At 39.8% G+C, this 18,011-nt stretch overlaps 1 protein-coding gene across 3 annotated transcripts in view; it reads left to right on the top strand.

The window, feature by feature from the left end:
* Window positions 1–16,116, top strand: part of Slco5a1 (solute carrier organic anion transporter family member 5A1) — a 144,950-nt gene extending 128,834 nt beyond the window's left edge. For 2 of the 3 annotated variants that reach the window (XM_017802149.2, XM_008848915.3), the window contains 4 exons: window positions 8,145–8,304; window positions 10,097–10,338; window positions 12,240–12,304; window positions 15,420–16,116. In XM_017802149.2, the coding sequence (XP_017657638.1) occupies window positions 8,145–8,304; window positions 10,097–10,338; window positions 12,240–12,304; window positions 15,420–15,877 (925 nt within the window). In that variant the 3' untranslated portion in view covers window positions 15,878–16,116. The remainder of the gene's footprint in view (window positions 1–8,144; window positions 8,305–10,096; window positions 10,339–12,239; window positions 12,305–15,419) is intronic. The other variant, XM_029553984.1, reaches the window with a different exon arrangement.
* Window positions 16,117–18,011: the final 1,895 nt, after the last annotated feature.

The following is an 18,011-nucleotide window of genomic DNA, read 5'->3' as shown; positions in this document are numbered from 1 at the left end:
TTCTGTAAGAGCAGCCAGTGCTCTTAACTGCTGAGCAATCTCTCCAGCCCTTGTAGAGATTCCTCTGGACAGGTTGGTTCCTCATCCTTCAAGGTAGCCTCTGCCCTTTGCCAATAAACCCATGACTATCTGCTTGCCATTTTCATGAGGTTTGGTGTCACTGCTATGTGTGTATTAATTTTTATCCTGGTTTGCTTTTATTTTAAATGTGTCCTTAGAAGGGATGGAAGCCAGCCATATTTTACCTGCTTTGAAACTGCAAGTATCCTCAAGACTTTTAAAGATCATGCTTAATACCACTCTGTCCTGCTAACCCTGAATCAACTGCTTCTCGTCTTTGGGCACTGCTGGGGAAAATTATATAACTGTGCAGATTGGCTCCATAACAAATTTATGAGTTCCAATCTTAGCAGGCCCTTGTCTTTGCTGAGCAATCCGTTTTCTTAGCCCTAGTCAGCTTCCTTCCCCAAGCTCATGATTATGGTTTCTTTTATTTTTTAATCCCTTTCCTCAAATCCTTTATCTTATCCTAGTTTGTTTGGATTTTCTTAGTGGACACCCAACTTCACGTTAGTGAGAAAATGGAATTACTGAGAATGAACTCTTGAAACTTTTTTCTCCTTTCCATACGAGCTATGTTGTCTAAGACAATGTTCTTTTCAAAGGCAAGTATTAGCTCCACTGTGTGCCTACCCCCAAAAATCTTACTATTGTTATGTCTTGGCTTCCTTCTGTGCAAAGTTGGTGATTATGTCACCATTACCATAATGTAGGTCATGGGGGCTACAAGAATAATTATAATTTTTCAACATATGTGATTTAAAAATGAAAATAGTGCACAAAAGGGAAAGATGATATGTCATTGCCTCCTTCCCCATTTCCAGCCTTCAGCTTAAAGCATTCAGATATTGTTAAACAAATGCTAATGGTTTTGATTATGAAGATTAAGATTTGTAATTCCTTGCAGAGTCTAGCACTTAGTATGTTTCTTTCTTGTCTCTGTTCCCTCCCCTTGAGATCCTCTAAAGCACAAGTGACTGCCAGGCATCAGCCTCTGCCCAGGGATGCTACTTGGTGTTGCTGAACATAATAAGAACTTGATACAAATACTCATCTTAATTGTTTGAGTCCATTTGATGGTGATCAAGAAAGAGTATCTTTATCAGAGTGCTGGGCACTGATAGAAGGACCCCCATGTCTTTATTTTATAGTCTGACTTCAACCTAAAGACGTAGAAACAAAGCACAGAAATGTTTAATAATTTCTTCATTGTTTAAATCTTTTGGCACTATTAAAAACCTTTATTTAGGGGCTGGAGAGGTGGCTCAGCAGTTAAGAGCACTGACTTTTTCCAGAGGACCAGGGTTCAGTTCCCAGCACCCATATGGCAGATAACACCTGTCTGTAACTCCAGTTCTAGGGGATCCAGCATCCTTTCTGGCCTCAGTAGGCATTGCATAATATGGGTGCACTTATATATATGCTGGCAAAACACTCATACATATAAAATAAATAAATATGCATTTTTTAATCCTTATCATTTAGTTTTTCCTGGCTCACAAAAAATAAAAATAAATTTTAAAAACACTTTAAAATCCTTTATTTATTATAAATACTACTGATTTCTTTATTAGAAATATAACTAATTTTAAAGAAAATTTCTAAAAATTAGAGGGGGAAGGCTTACTTAAAGGACCTTAGGTATATGTTTTTGATTATGCTACCTACTTTTTTATTAATAGGTTTAGCTTTAAAAGTTATATTTCTACGTTTTAGCCTCTGATTCCACCCATTTCTGACTCTATTGGGAGACACAATTCACTTCAGGAATGTTGAGACGGTATGATGAAATGTGAACAAACTTTCTTTCCACTGGGTTTTAAACTTTGTAATAAAGAAATCAGCATGAAGCCTGTGTGTGAGAACATGTTATCTTTTTGAAAATAATATGCTTTTTTATTTCAAACTCATCAGTGAATTATTATTAAGCTCAGGACCAGAATTACCAGTCTATAGACATATACTGATATCCCTGATAGAAAAATGTCATTATGTGATGCAAGTAGGAAGTAAAATAGAACTTAAAACTCCTTACACAATCTTGATAGCAGTGTGTTATTGAGGTTAATCCGCATGCACATTGGAAGAGAACCAAAAGAGGCCAGAAGGAAACGTATTAAAAATTACAGACAGTATCCCTGGATAGAAGTATTATTAAAGAGTTTTAAGTTTTCAGTTCTTTGGAATTTTCCAAATTTTTGTGTTGAAAATATATTAATAGTAAACACATTATAAATTTTTTATTATTTTAAATTATTTGTATGTTTGTGTGTGGGTGTGTGCACATGAGTACAGGTATCCATGGAGTCCAAAAGAGGGTGACTGATCTAGAGTTGGAGTTATAGGCAGTTATGAACCACCTGACATGGGTGTTGGGAGTTACATGCATTCTTAACCACTGAGCTGTCTTTTCAGCCTCCATATTAAATAAGTGTGTTTTGAAACACTATGAAAAGGACACACTATTTTGGTAAAAACCAATTCTGTATTTAAGGACATGGTTTAAATAGATGATGTTCTATGATGTATATTTCAAGTTATGTTTGATTTGAATTTGTTAGGTCTGAAGCCAAAGGAAATTTTAGCAATGAAAATGAAAATTGGCCCTTATAGTCATAGCTTTCATGACCACCACCCCTAGCAGGATTGTGCTCTCACATGTATTATCATATGCACCCTGCCAGAGTTACTTTTCTGTTGTGATAAAATACCCTGACAAAAGCAACTTAAGGGAGAAAGGGTTTATCTTGTCTCACAGTTCCAGGGTGCAGTCCATCATGGCCAGGACATCCTGGAGGCAGGAACTTGAGGTAGCTGGTCACCCTACATCCATAGTCAGGAGGCAGAGAGTGAGAAATGCCTGTGTTCAAATAGCTGCCTCCTTTTTATGTAGCCTAGGGACCCAAGTTTAACGAATGACCCACACTCCTTTATGGTGGGTCTTCCCACTTCAATTAACCTAAACAAAATAATTCCTCACAGGCATGCCCAGAGGCTAATCTGCTCTAAATAATCTTTCACAGGTGTGCCTAGAGGCTTGTCTCCTATGTGATTCCAGATCCTATAACTGACAGCCACCACTAACCACTGTGTGCCCCTTCACTGATTATCCTTGGTATCCTCTCCTGTAGGCAGATGGGGTACCGTAGCCACAAGTGAAAACATTTGACCCAAGGTCATGAACTATTAAATGATAGGCCTGAAATTAGACCCCAGTTGAGTTCTGTTCTCTGTTCTCTATAGGAATAAATTAGACGATTACTTCTTCCCCTGAACAGAAAACCATAATAGAAGCCTTTTGCATTTCTCATGTTTGTGAGTGTGTCTGCACTATCCACTGATGCTTTGCCACATATAGATAGAGGGTACCAACACCTTGTGTCCTAGGGCACAGTGTGGACACTGGACATATGCCAACTCATCAAATCCCCACCTCCCAGACAACCATGTAATAAACATTTTGAACTCTGTTTATATATTGAAAAATCTAAATTTCACAACATTTATGGATTTGGAGATGCTTTTGAATGTGGATCTTTCTCATTTGAATTCTCAGGATCATTGAAGCTAAGGGCCAGGGAAGCTGGTTAGAACCTTCTTCAGGAAGCAGACTCATGAGAGAAAGAGCAAACTGTGGACAGTTACACAGAGCTGCCCCGCTAGTAGAGGAGCTTAAGGGAACACAGTATGGAAACAAAACTGGACTTAAATCCAGGTCTGACTCTTAGCTGCATGACCTTGGATAATATTTACTTTTTTACCCCTTCAGTTTCCTTGTCTGAACAGCAATAATAACTATAATTCTGATGAGGTACAAATAAGGTAACTTCTGTAGAGCTCTCATTGCATGATTCATGGAGCGAAAGTAGAGCTCTGCTAATGTTAATTTTAAATAATGATATGACAATAATGATTTTTAACCTGAAGTTCTTAGCTCTGTATAACCAAAGGAGGATTTTACTTCCAAGTCAAAAATTTAAGTGAGGTTGAAGGGAATATTTTAATTGAAGTTTTCTTGAGGAATAAGATGAATTGAAAAAGATGAAGCAATTATGAGAGAGATAGCATTTTTCCCTAATTGCTTAGGCTTTTGCTATATGAATCACATTCCTTTAATTTGCATGTTTTAAGCACAATGTACCTGGGATTCCACTTGTCAATCTTTTAATGGGGAGAAACTTAAGGCATAATGAAAAGTTTAGGAACTCCTCTTTGAACTATAGAGACCACAAGGTAGATGCCTTCTAGAGGGAAGGCCCAGTAGTCTTCAGATCTTGGGACAAGCAGGTAAGACACAAGTGCTCTTGTGAGTACAGTGTATTGAGCATAACTTCATTCTTACATACCCAGCTGTAATAGACCTGTGCCAGAGATTTTTCTTTTCTTTTTTTCTTTTTTTTACTTCTATTAAGCATCAATCTGCTTTACTATTTTGCATATCACAATAAGCACTGCTCCTTAAATATTGGTTTATAAGGTCAGTGTGGTTGATATTTTTATTTTGTTATTTTTATTTCTCTCTCTCTCCCTCTCTCTCTCTCTCTCTCTCTCTCTCTCTCTCTGACAGGGTCTCCTATGTACCTCTGACTGGCCTGGAACTCACTATGTAGACTGGGCTGGCCTCAAATTCACAGAGATCCGCCTGCCTCTGCCTCCCGAGTGCTGGGATTAAAGGTGTGTACCACTATGCTAGGTTTATTCTCTTTGTTCTGTTCCTGTCTCACCAGGCTGGTTTTCTTAAGAAAGGTCGCAGTGATTGCAAGTCATACCATTAGAGCTCTCATAGTTTCCTATTCTTCAAAATTTGCAAAGTTACTAGGTAATCTCAGAGATCCCTTCCATTTCTCTAGCTTTATTATTCCTTGGATTTTCATAAAGATATCACATATGACTCTCAGGCTAGTATCTAGTTGGATGCAGCTAGTTTGGAGCATCCAGTTGTAAAGTATTTGATAGTGAGGTCCCGTCTTTTACTTAAATTAACATTTACATTGACTTATCAAGTTAGTGGTTCAAACCTATAATTCCATCACAGGGGAGGTAGAAGCAGGAAGATCATGAGTTCAGGGCATCATCCTTAGCTACATAGTGAGTTCAAGGCTTAGGCGACATAAGACACAGTCTCAAAAACCAGAAAACAAAACTGACCTGCAAGCTAACATGAACAACTCATTTGGCAGGCTGTCTTGTCAGAAACATTTTCATTTTTGGAAAGGTGATGCCTGGTCCCTCCGTGTAGGATAAGTGCTGTGTACCCTAAGCAGTCCTTGTGCATTTTCTGTTTCCATCCGGGTTCACTTCTGGCTAATGTTGCTTAGTGCTGTTAAGGTTTAACCCTTACACTATTGTGAGACTCCAGTGGAATATGTGGCTGTATTATACTGAACATCTGATCTTGGGAGCTAAGCAGGTTGGGCCTTAGATACAAGAAATCAGTCTTTTCTGAAGAGTGAGTGATAAACAAGACAAACATTAAAGGGTTTCTTTTCACATCAGCCCAGGCAGTAGATAAGCCGTGTTGGCTACCTTCACTTTAGCTCTATGGTGGCCTTTTTCCTTAATGACTTTTTCATGAATACCCACTTCCTTTCCTATGATTGTATTTGTTGCCTGAATTGATTTTCTTAGAGCCTTTAATATTGTATCATTTTTCTGAAGTCGGAGGCAGGAGAAAAGCATACATAACCGAGGTGACTGGAGACTGCCTGTTTCCTGAACGCAGGAAAGCTCTTCTCTGTTCTCAGCATCTGTTGATACTGGTTTGAGGTTCCTTCCTCTCCAGTGCACATACCTCTTAAATGACAGGCATTTGTAATCCATGGCTGTTACAAATGAAGGCAGAGTGTGCTGCCATAGGAAATGTCAAAGTAACTTCTAAACAGCAACAATAACATCATAAATCTAGTATTGAAGCCTGTCATTTTTAGTGACTTATATATGCAGACTTGTAAAAGCCCTTTTATCTGGTCATGGCTTGCAGTTTAGTTCTGCAAGTGAATCTAAACCACACTGCACACTTCCTGTATGTCAGCATTAATATGGCACTGATTCTGTCACAGTGACTCAATGGGCTTCTGAACCCCCAGTTTGTCCTCTGCAGAACAACGTCTGTAGTCATTGATCTGAGGTCTCATCCTAAGCACTATTGACATTTGGGCCAGGAAATTCTTTCTTGCGGGAGGTAGGGGCTGTCCTGAGCATTGTACAATGTTTGGTGGCACTGTTCACCCTTGCCTAATAGATGCCAACAACACGCCCTTAGTTAGGACAACGCAAACTGTCTCCTAGCATTGCCAAATGTCTCTTGGGGGACAAAATTTCCCCTACTGGAACCACTCATGTAGAATTTTTTAAAAAAACATATTATTACTTTAAAGTGTTTTGTGGCTAAGAGTTTGTGAACAATGCCTACAGTCTTGTGATAAGTTTCTTCTGTGGAGTGGCATGTATGAAGAAGCCTTATTTTCTTAGACGCCTTTTGATCAGGCTGTAATATTGCTTTGCATTTGTTTCTCTATTCAATTGGAGGACTCAGTTATCAAAGTATGAAAAGCCTTAGAACAAACGGCACATTAAACTCACTGAGTAAGTTGTGCGAATAGGGTGGGTTGTACTGCTGGATAAGCTGTACTAACGGTCACTAAAAGATAAATGCTGGCATAACAGACATTCCCAAGAGCTAGAGAGATGGCTCAGTGGTCCCACATGGCAGCTAACAATCATCTGTAACTACAGCTCCAGGGATTCAACACCCTCTTCTGGCCTCCACGGGCATTGCATGACACGGATGCACTTACGTACATGCAGGGAAGACACTCATACACATGAAATAAAAATAATAAATAAAATATTTTTAAAAATAACAGACATTTCCGAATGTTTGTTGACTAGATGGATAAAGGAGAGTGGAATGGATGCACGAAGCATCTGCTTTCGCAGACTTCTTCATCTTTAGGAACAATATTTCATCAGTGTGGACCAAGAACGACAGCATGATGACAAAAGTGAAGCTATCATCATCTTGAGCTTTGTAGTCGCTCCTTTCTGTGCACCCTGGGGCCTGTCTGCCTCTGTTCTCACAGTCATTTCACACGCCTCCCCCCTCAAGTGTCTGTACATGTTTATTATATGAAGTGATTTTCCTAGTGCTCTCATAGTGCTCCGTTTCATGTGTCAGTCACTGTGACCTCATGGGAAAACAAAACCTGCCCTATCCGATTGTGACCCACATCTGGGCATTCTTCCTGGAGAACTGCGTAGTCTTTTTTCTTTTCTTCTTTCTATCAAACCAATGCTATGATTCCTAAACAGTCATCTTTGTAAATTACTTCCTCTAGAAATAGAGGAAGTTCTCTAGAACCTGTGTCTGTCTTTATTAAGTTATGCTGGAACAATTAAAGCTGTTGATGACCTACGTAGGTAACTGTGATTAGTGGACTCTGTTTATATGCTCACGATGGTTTTATTGATTCAGTAATGAAAAGTATTTTCTCTATTTTGATCAATGTTTGAGGTGAAAGATATGCTAATTACACTGATTTGATCATTATATAATGTATATATGTGTTCAAATAGCACATTATGTTCTGTAAGTTCATGCAACTATTATATATCAATTAAAAATAAACTAGGGTAGGGTATGTGGTCAGTGGTAGAGTTCTTGCTTAGCTTGAGTTCCTGGATTTCATCCCCCAAGCCCCCAAAATGAAATAAATTGTGACCTAGAGTGTTGAGACACAGAGCCAAGTGTTTTAGGTAAGTGAGGCAGTCTATCAAGTTTTAAATTACTGAACTCAGACACAATACCAGATCCATTTACTCAAGGTGGACAGCAAGATTGAGGTAGGGCAGAATTTTACAAAATCACACCTATAGTACTGAAAAGCTGAAACACTTTTTTGTATTTTTTTTGTAAATTTATACAACTAATTATGAAGTGTAGCTACTTTATGGTACCATAACTTTGATTCATGGGAAAATCATCTCTAAAATGGACAAGTTGTTAACTATCAAGAACGTTTCTTTTTGTTTCATTTTTGTGCTTGTTGCTCATGACTTCATCCTTTTCTCCCCCCATCCCCCAGACCTTCGCTGACCATGCCCCATAGAAATCTGACAGGAAGTTGCAATGTTAATTGTGGTTGTAAAATACATGAATATGAGCCAGTCTGTGGATCAGATGGAATTACATACTTCAACCCTTGTCTGGCTGGCTGTGTTAATAGTGGTAATCTTAGCACTGGGGTGAGTATACTCCATAAATTTCTCTTTGTTAATCTAACATCATGAGAAAAGTACATGACAGGATTCATATGCACCTACAATGACTTTAGTCTCCCCTTTCTAAGAGGTCCAAATGGCCTTCCAAGCACTTTTGAAAACACCCCATATAAAGAAAATCCTGCAGGGCTGTCACTTTTGCCAAGGATGCTGGGAGAATCCGGGTTAGAGATCTGGTTCTTCGCCAGCTGGCTCCTACTTTGCATTTGGTGCCAACTCAGGGAAACATGATAAGACTGAACTCCAGGCATTCCATTTGTTCCACTGACGGGGCCCTTGTAATGGATTTGAAGGTCGACGTAACCACAGTTGATGCTGACAGAAGAGACTAGAGGCTAGGACGGCCCTCCCCTAAGTGGTGTCTGTGAAGATGAGTGATGCACATTTTTCATAGACTTGTCAGTTCACTTTTTTCCTCCTTAACATTCAGAGTAATGATATTTCTGTCAGCTCAGGAATAAGCTATTTTGAGAATTCCCTACCCTGTGAATTATAAATAGGCTTTAATACCGTGGGTGAAGGTTTTCATAGTCTACTCCATTCTTCACCGAGCCTGATTTAGCTCTTTGCATAAGAACAGATTGGAGGTGATTGCTCTAATTAAAAGGTTAAACTGTATTCACTTGTTCTATGCAGGTGATGGGGGCTACACTATTGCCTGAAAGTTTAGGGGTACCATTTTTGATTTCTGAGTTTGAAACTAGAGGATACATTGGAAATTTTCTTTGCCGGTTCTCTATTATTAGTGAGTCTGAGGTCTGACTTGTTGAGATCATCTGATGGTTTCCTCTCAGTGTGTTTCTTGGGAGTGAGTGAGCCCTCCTGGGCACAATGCTTGTTCTCTTAAAAAGGCCAGAAGTCCTGCTTGCCTAGATGGTCAAATGTATACCTGTACACCTGTTCTTACTACTGTTTCTAATTGATCATCAAAAGAACTAGTTCATCTTATTTCTATTCAGTAAAAAGGAACATAATAGGCAGAGAAGATTAACTGGCAATTTAACATTTGTTAGTTTATGAAATACCCAGTAGTTTTGTTTTCACAATTGTACTTGTGTTCAGTTGACATGTTGCTACTTAACAGAGAAGATTCAATCTCCCCTGTCCCTCTGTGCCTCCAGTCCCTTCTACTGGTATGTCACAAATCAATAGAGACTCAGATATTTGTTGGGGAAAATGAAGAAGTTATGTTGGGCTTAGACAACTGAAGTTTGTCAGAGACCAGGAGCAGGTACGGTCACCAGACTGAAGTGACACCCGTGCTGTGGGCCTTTCATTCATAGGATGTCAGCAGCATGCTGGAGGGACAGCTGGTGGAAGTTCGTTATCATTGGTACAGAAGCCGTACACTTACCGCCATTCCATATGAAGCAATCATGTTTGTGTTAGGAACTTGACATTTATTTTAGGACTCACTGTGCTCCCAAGCTTGTGCTAGGCACTCTGGTGAGCCCAAGAGTTCAACAGCAATTGAAGCAGCAAGTATTTATGACCCTAAATGAGCATATGGTACACAAATGTCATAGAACTAAGTGTTGAAAGCTTTTTAGGGAAGTTTAGGTTTAAACAGTTTGACTAGCAGATTTTGATATTAAAACACATAGTTTGACCCAAACCAGGTATTTTCAGTGAAATATTTTGCATTCTTTAAAATACTACAGTTATTTTAGAGCATTTTTAGCTTAAATTTTTCGGTGTTCCTATGGCATAATTTGCTTTTGATCAAATATAGCTCACCTTTATTTTGCTCACTCAGATTCGGAATTACACAGAGTGCACCTGCGTCCAAAGTCGGCAAGTGATCACCCCACCTACAGTGGGACAGCGCAGCCAGCTCCGTGTGGTCATTGTGAAAACGTATCTCAATGAAAATGGCTATGCTGTCTCGGGGAAGTGTAAACGGACCTGCAACACCCTTATCCCATTCTTAGTTTTTCTTTTCATAGTCACCTTCATCACAGCATGTGCCCAACCATCAGCCATTATAGTGACACTCAGGTAAGACCAACATCCAGCTTCTGGTGGGTGGCCCATTGCAGGAAGCATGCTGCAAGAAGCAGGAAGATGAGCCAAGTGGACAGCAAGAGCAGCATGCAGGAGAATTTTAAGAGAAATGAGCTTTGCATGTCAGAGAGGAAAAGGATGGCTGTAACATTTCCTATTCTAGAACTTTCTTGTTTCATTTGGCTTCTATTCCCATTATTTAGGGAAACTTCTTTCCAGTGCTTTTGGTGTCTAAAGTCTTTGAGCTATAACGTTGGATATCCTGAGTTGTGTTAGGTGTAAGAAGCCAGACCCTAGAGGAGGGCAGGAAGTAGTCTGGTAAAGTTGCTAAATCGTGCATATTGCAAAAGCTATTATCTCCAGCCGTGTGGATGGTGCTTACTGCACCTCTAGGATCAGTGAGGATTTATGCTGGGCTTGCATTGCAAAATGCTGAGTTCATTAATTTTAGTATCAGAAAAGTTTTGGAGCTGAATCAAGGAAAGGGTAGACTAGGAAATGTGAGCTTCCAGGCTGAATTTCTTTCTTGTATTACATATCCTATTCAGGGTTTTTGTCTACAAGAGGACATGAAAGTTACTTTTGTTTAGTTGAAAATGTTGATGCTGGCACATTCAAATCAATATGCTGTTATTTGCAGTAAAGGCTGTGGTCGGCAGAGGTAGGAAAGGACAGTGGGGTAAAGCCAGAAGAGCACCTCTGTGGGTTTGAAGGGAGCAGGGATGTGGTCCACGAGATCATGAGGAAGGGAGTCCATTTTTGTTCCTCCTTCTGGTCTCATTAACCCAACAATGCCCTGCAGCTGGCAGGAAGCACCATGCTCAGTGGGAAGGGATAGCCTGTATCACACACTCATTCTGACTTCTGAATGCTCAATTCTGATGCTGAATCTCCTAAAGGGAAGATAACTAGGCATGGAAGCCTTTTGGGCTTATTCACTCCTTCATCCGTGGATAATGATGAATATTCAAGTGTGCAGAACTGGTCAAATTGCCAGGAGACACAGAGACTCAGGAAAAGGCAATAAGGGCATTGGTCATGGGAAAACCTTCATCCTATACCTAGAATCCTACATGTATGAGACAGAAAGGATATGATGCTTCAGCATGTAAAAATTATATGAACTGTTAGTAAATTTAGTCACCTAAAAAATCTAGTTCTTTACACCATAATTCTATAAGAAATATTAAGTAACCTATGTAAGGCCAGCCCATTTTAAAATGTTCAGAAGTGTTCCAGCACGGCAATTTAGAAGTTGGCTTCTAACACCAAATCTCAGGAGTGGAGTCCTTTAATCTCTGCTAACTGCAAAATCAATAGGTCCAGTCTTCCTGTCGCACAGGAGTTACTTGGAGCATACATTTTAGGTGGAAAAACATAGCTCAGATAAGCATATTCCTTCCCTGACTTTTAAAAAAGGTATTTGCCTGTACTTTTTGGTTTTGTGTTTGCACTTTTTTTCTTATTTTGGAAGAATTACAGGAATGATTTTCACTGGATACGTCTTCCATTCTGGAAAGTTCTGGCAGACAGAGAAATGGGAAAACAGAATGCAAGGACTAAGATACATTTTGTGAATTTATTTTTTTCTTTTTTTTTCTTTTAGTAGAATGGGTTTGGGAAGCTCATTGAGAGTTGCTTCCTTTTGCTGAGCACCTTGACCAGTCTTCACCCAGAAATAGAGTTCATCTGCATTTCATCTCCAGTGAGGAGATCTTGGTTCTGTGACTTACTAGGCACAATCTTGCTTGACTGTTGTTAGTAGATTCTAGCGAATTAAATATTTTGCCCAACTATCTGCTTAGTTCCCAGTTAGGTACAAAGCAGGCTGGATTTGACATCCACTTTCTTGGAGCTTCTCTTTTACACTATTTCTTTCTTTCCCTTCCCCATAGGTCTGTGGAAGATGAGGAAAGACCCTTTGCGCTGGGAATGCAGTTTGTTTTGTTGAGAACACTTGGTATGTCCTTGAATTTCCAAGTGTGCCTCTTAATTCCTCTTTGCAGCAGACAAATGGTCACTGTCCTTTAAAAAAACAAGCTGAATCATTTGATAACATTTTTGGCTAGGATTGGACAGGTTTGTGGTTTAGAGCATGCTTCCTCATTTTCTTATCTGAGCTAAAAAACTGACAAGTTCATTTGATGAAACAAAAGAAAATGAGTTTTAGGTTAGTTTTGTGTTTTTTGTTTGTTTGTTTGTTTTTGTTTTTTTGACTCTGAACATTAACTTAGAACAAAATTCCCCAAAAGTTTTGTACAGCAAGAAATAGGAAATCAAGAAATTTGTAATGAGTTTGATAGCCTGACTTTTTGGTCTTTTTATACCTTTTTGACATGAAAATGAGAAAAATCAGGCTCATTTTACTGATGAAAATTTCAGTTTCTTACTGCTTTATAGTAACTTTATTGAGTCAAATGAGGTATATACCTGTACTTTTCTGAGGAAAGAAAATTCGGGAAAATAAAAAACGTGGCAAGATGTCACACAGAGATACCTTGAAGTCTTTATCATCAACAAAAAAAGCTCTGTGGTGTAATGTACCGTGAACAGAGCATGCAAATAACTTGTGTACACAACACCCATCACCCTGTGAAGTCTTGGGGACCGTGAATGCGGAATCAGTTCTGATGTATTGTGAACGGACCTCCTCCTCAAGCTTATTTCTCCCTTCCTACGTGGCAGTCTGTTATTTTCTTCAGCTGGTATTTTTCCCTGGCTAATCAGTGCCATTGTCCATAGGACAAGAAAAAGAATTAGTTTGTTTTTAATTCAAATTTCAGTTTTGAAGGATGAAATATCTTTAAGTGGCACCTTCTTCTGCTTTGAAGCATTTGTCCTTCCTGAAATTCTGTTTGTCATGAGTCAGGGTTGATAGCCTAGGTCAAGGATGAGCACTGTCCAACAAACCCCAACAGGATGATACTCCCAGGCCCATGTAGTGGGTGGTTTGTTGTTTGGTATCAATGACACTTCAAAGCACTTTGAAGATACTGTTTTTAAAAGTATGCTGGTTAAAGTAAATTCTGATAGATTTACACATAGTTAAGATTTGTGGCTTATACTTTTAGATGAAAATTTAAAAAGTGTTATTTTTACTGTTGTTGATGGGTTTCTATTTATTTATTTATGAAGGCTAGGGCTATCTTGATAGCTCTGGCTGCCCTGGACCTCATTATATAGACCTCGAACTTATGGTGATTCTCTTACCTCTGCCTCCCATATGCTGAGATTACAAATGTGTACCACCATGGGCAGCTAAAAATGTTATTTTCAAAGCCAGAAATTTGCTAACCAAAGTGAGATCAAGTAGAAAAAAAAAAAAAAAAAAAAAAGTCCTTGTATTGTCTCTGTGTTGGGTTATTTGACATGGGTTGTGGGTGAAGATGAGTCACCTCCACCATCAGCTGTAAGCAGAGAGAACACACTAGGCAATTTGTTATGTAGTTTATCTTTATTGCTTTTGAGTTTTCAAAATTGTAGGTAAGCCAACAAGCCAGTTTTCATTTTCCCAGAATTTCAAAACAAAAGTCTTTTAAGTACATTAAGAATGGTACCATTTAATCCTAGAACTCATTTTAAAGATTTGTTTTTATTATTTTTAATTTTGTGTATGTGTTTTGTGGGGGCTTGTTCATACTAGTGCAGGTGCCCGTGGAGACTAGAAACATTGGGTCCCCTGGAGCTGGAGTTTCAGGTGGTTGTGAGTAACCCAATGTGGGTGCTAGGAACCACAAACTTGGGTCCTCTGGAGAGTAGTAAGTGCTCTTAACTGCTGAGCCATCTCTCCGTCCCTAGACACAATTTTAAACAAGTATAAATTATTTAAAAATGTATGAGTCACAGCTTCATGGGCTGTCAGCCTTCCTCTATGCTTCGTCTCCCTTTTTTCTCCCCTTCCCTCCCTGCTTCATCCTGTTCAGTCCTACCCTCTCAAAAATTACGGTTTATAGCTGAGAGAGGAAGAAGGTTGTATCCACACAGGTCTTTTGAATGCTTCACTGCTGTTTTAACATTCTTATTTGGAATACCTTTGTAAAAAGGAGCGTTGTCTTACGTAGATGGTCTTTAGAGTGAATTTTGTTAATTGCTCTGAAATTCCTGTGTGTGTGTGTGTGTGTGTGTGTGTATACGTCTGTGTGGGTGTGTGTGTATGCTTGTGTTGATGCCAGAGGTTGACTCTTGGATGTCTTCTGTAATTGTTTCTCTACCTTAGTCTTTGAGACAGGGTTTCTTAATGAACCTGGGCTTGCAGTTCCAGCTAGCCCAGCTGGCCAGGGAGCCGCTGGGCATCCGCCTGTCTCCTGTCTCCAGTGCTGGGGTTACAGATACTGCCATCCCCAGCTTTTTTATGTGGATTCTAGGAATCTGAATTTGGGTCCTCATGCACAACAGGAGGCTTGACTCACTGAGCCATCTCCACCTAGCCCTTTGTGAATTCTTGACTCTAAGCTGAGAGAGACTTTGATCAAACTCCAGAGCGAGAGGCTCTTTTCTCTTTCCATGTCCATATAATTTTCTGTCTTTCTATCCTACTTCATTCTGGTTTGCAGGAGACAACCCTCTCCTCTTCCCCTTCCCCTTCCTGCATCCAAGAATTAGGACCCATGTGAACTAAGTGTGTGGAATTTTGACAGTTGATAAATAGCTCTAGGGTAATCTTTTAAGAATTTTATAACAAGATTCAATTTTAGGATTAAAAGGATTTTCTAATTGCACTTTTTGGCAATGGGTATTTCCTTCACCTTTATTGAGGTCTAATTGACAAAACTGTAACAACAGTATTTAATGTAACAATTTGGTATATATATAAAGCAATAAGTATTTGTATGATCCTAAAAAACAGTAAGACATTCTGAATTGCAAACTGGAAGATACAAGGTATTTGAAATTTAGAGCATGTTCTCATAAATAAATTTCAGTAAGATGAAAATGTCTTTAAGAAAAAACAATCAAATAACATAAGAAAATATTCCCCTCTCTTGAGTTTTGATAAACAAGCACCTAATTACAACTCTGTTTTCTCTTACGGATGTGCCTTCTCTTGGTGTTTTTCTTTCTCCCCATGACTGCAGCATACATTCCTACTCCGATTTACTTTGGAGCTGTAATCGACACCACCTGTATGCTCTGGCAGCAGGAATGCGGAGTGCAGGGCTCGTGTTGGGAGTACAACGTGACGTCGTTTCGTTTTGTCTACTTTGGTTTGGCGGCCGGTCTCAAATTTCTTGGCTTTATTTTTATTTTTCTGGCCTGGTACTCTATCAAATACAAGGAGGATGAACTACAGAGGCAGAGGTGCCGAGAATTCCCTCTGAGCACTGTGAGCGAGCTAGTGGGTCAGCCCAGCAAAGCTGAGAAATATGCCCGGACTACATCGTGCCCAGCCTTCAGCACCCAGGGAGAAGTCCATGATGAAACTGGCCTGCAAAAGGGAATGCCATATTCCCCACAGACCTATCCTGGGCCTTTCTCAGAAGCAATAAGTTCCTCTGCAGACCCGGGGCTGGAAGATAGCCCTGCTCCTCTGTAGAGGCTCCGCAGAAGCTTGGAAAAGAAAGACGTTTTGTTGGTTGAGTTGTATACGGCGACTTGAGAAACACCCGTGCCTTCTTTCTTCTTTCTAAACCACTACAGACACAATCCTCGAACCAACAAAACTCAGTATACACAGCCACTATTGATTGAGGGCTGGATACCTCAACAAGATTGAGAGCCTTTCCTCTCTTCTCTTTAGGGAGGAGTTTAGATAGATAGGTCTTTACTATCCCTGCTAGGTTCATTTACTGCTCATGCCCCAGTATGGCAGCAACCTGAGGCCCGTGGTTATGAGAACCACAAAGGCCACGCTTTATCACTAGTATACACTCCAGACAAAGGTGAGCTTGACCATGACTTTGCATTTGGAAATCTAAGTTTTTAGATTTGAACACCTACTGTGAGTTCTGCTCCAAAGCACAATTAAATTTATCTCAACTATGCAACCTGATTGGGAATACCGACCTGCGGTGTATTGCTTTAGCTTTTAGAGGATAAAGTAACTATGTTTTTGATAGGAAACAGATTGCCCCCTAAAGTACTGTTGACAGCAATTTAAGCTATAGCTGACTTACCAATCAGGTAGATTTTTCATAATACTTCAAACACCCATGTGTATGGCACGGTGAAAGGAGCAGCTACATGATTTCCTAAGACACATTCTCTTGGTCTATTTGCCTCCCTTATGATGATAAGGAAGTCAAGAGGCTGAGTGAGACATCTGACAGCTTGCATATAAACTCCAGTATTCTTTCCTAAGGGGCTTTAAACTATCATGCTAAACAGTATGCCTAGAAACTGTAATTGGGATGGATAATACGGAAGGACACCAGTGGCTTTCCCATCCAAGGAAATTGCTGTCAAAATTCTGTTAGTTCTTAAGGACCCACTAAAAGTAGCTAAGACTTACGGCCTTGGAGGCTGGAGTGATGGTTCTGGTATAAGAGTGGTTAGTACTCTTGCAGAGGACATAGGTTCAGTTTCCAGCACCTACATCAGAGGGTTCACAACTATCTATAACTCCAGTTTCAGGAATCTGATGCCCTCTGGCCTCCCTGGGCACCTGCATGCACAGAGTGCACATAAACCCAAGCAGCCTCATACACATATACTTAAGTTAAAAAAAAAAAAAAAAACTTTTTAAAAAAGAGCTAAGAGTTACAACCTTGACATTCGAAGTAGTTGATAAATTCTCAGGGTAAGATTGAATCCCACCTGAGAATTTTAGCTATATCCTTAAAGTACTGACAAATCTCTCCCAATTTTTTTTGGGAGGGGGATAGTTATTTGTTTTCCGTATAAAAAAATCACTATGGCTACTTCAGAAAATGAGTAATTCAATCAGGAAAACTGTATCTGGGATATGAAAATCACTGCGTGCAGGACATGGGAGATTCATGAGCTGAATCCAGAATATGACCCTTCTTTAACGGCCTTCATGCAACTCATGGGCTGTGACTGCAAGGGACCAGAAGGTCCACAGGGCAATGGAATTGAGGCCTCTCTACCCACGAACACTTGTTGTGTAGGGCTAACTCAGGAAATGTTTCCTCGTATGATTTACATTCTTATTTAGAAGAGAGGTAGTTGGTAGGCTGGCCATAATTCAGATGTCTTCTCTTACGTCCTTGGCTGACTGCACAGGTGGAATCATGGGGACATTCCTGGGTATGGGGTTGCTTTGCTCTGCATGTAGGAAGGACACTGGTCGGTTGGTTTTCTTGGATGCACGCAGTTTGTGGAGGAGGCACTCACTAGTAGACTGAATAATTTGTAAAGGCAAGCTAGTGCTTAGGTGACGAGAACTTTCCTTTGACCTTTGGAATTGGCTGCTTGTGGAGGTGGGCAGTTTTGCTTGGCTAAGCTTGTAACTATACCGCTAGATTGTCAGATTTTGGTCAATGTGACTCACATTGAAAGTGTTCGTATTGCAGATGGGTTCAGGGTGTTCTCTGGGGACTCAAAGTGTCTCTTTGCTTTCTGGGGAGATCTTGATCCCTTAGAAGGAATCACTCTTTGTTATTAAAGCAAAGATGTGTAGCCTGTGGAGAGGGTGATGCTTTCTTATTTTTTCTCTGATAATTAAGATGATATATTGGGAGACTTCTGGTGGACTTGGTTTTGTTTTG

The sequence above is a fragment of the Nannospalax galili genome, unplaced genomic scaffold (assembly GCF_000622305.1).
Source record: "Nannospalax galili isolate Female #2095 unplaced genomic scaffold, S.galili_v1.0 scaffold102, whole genome shotgun sequence".
Classification (NCBI taxonomy): domain Eukaryota; kingdom Metazoa; phylum Chordata; class Mammalia; order Rodentia; family Spalacidae; genus Nannospalax; species Nannospalax galili.
The sequence above is the reverse complement of the archived record's forward strand: the minus strand, read 5'-3'. Positions and strand labels throughout refer to the sequence as shown.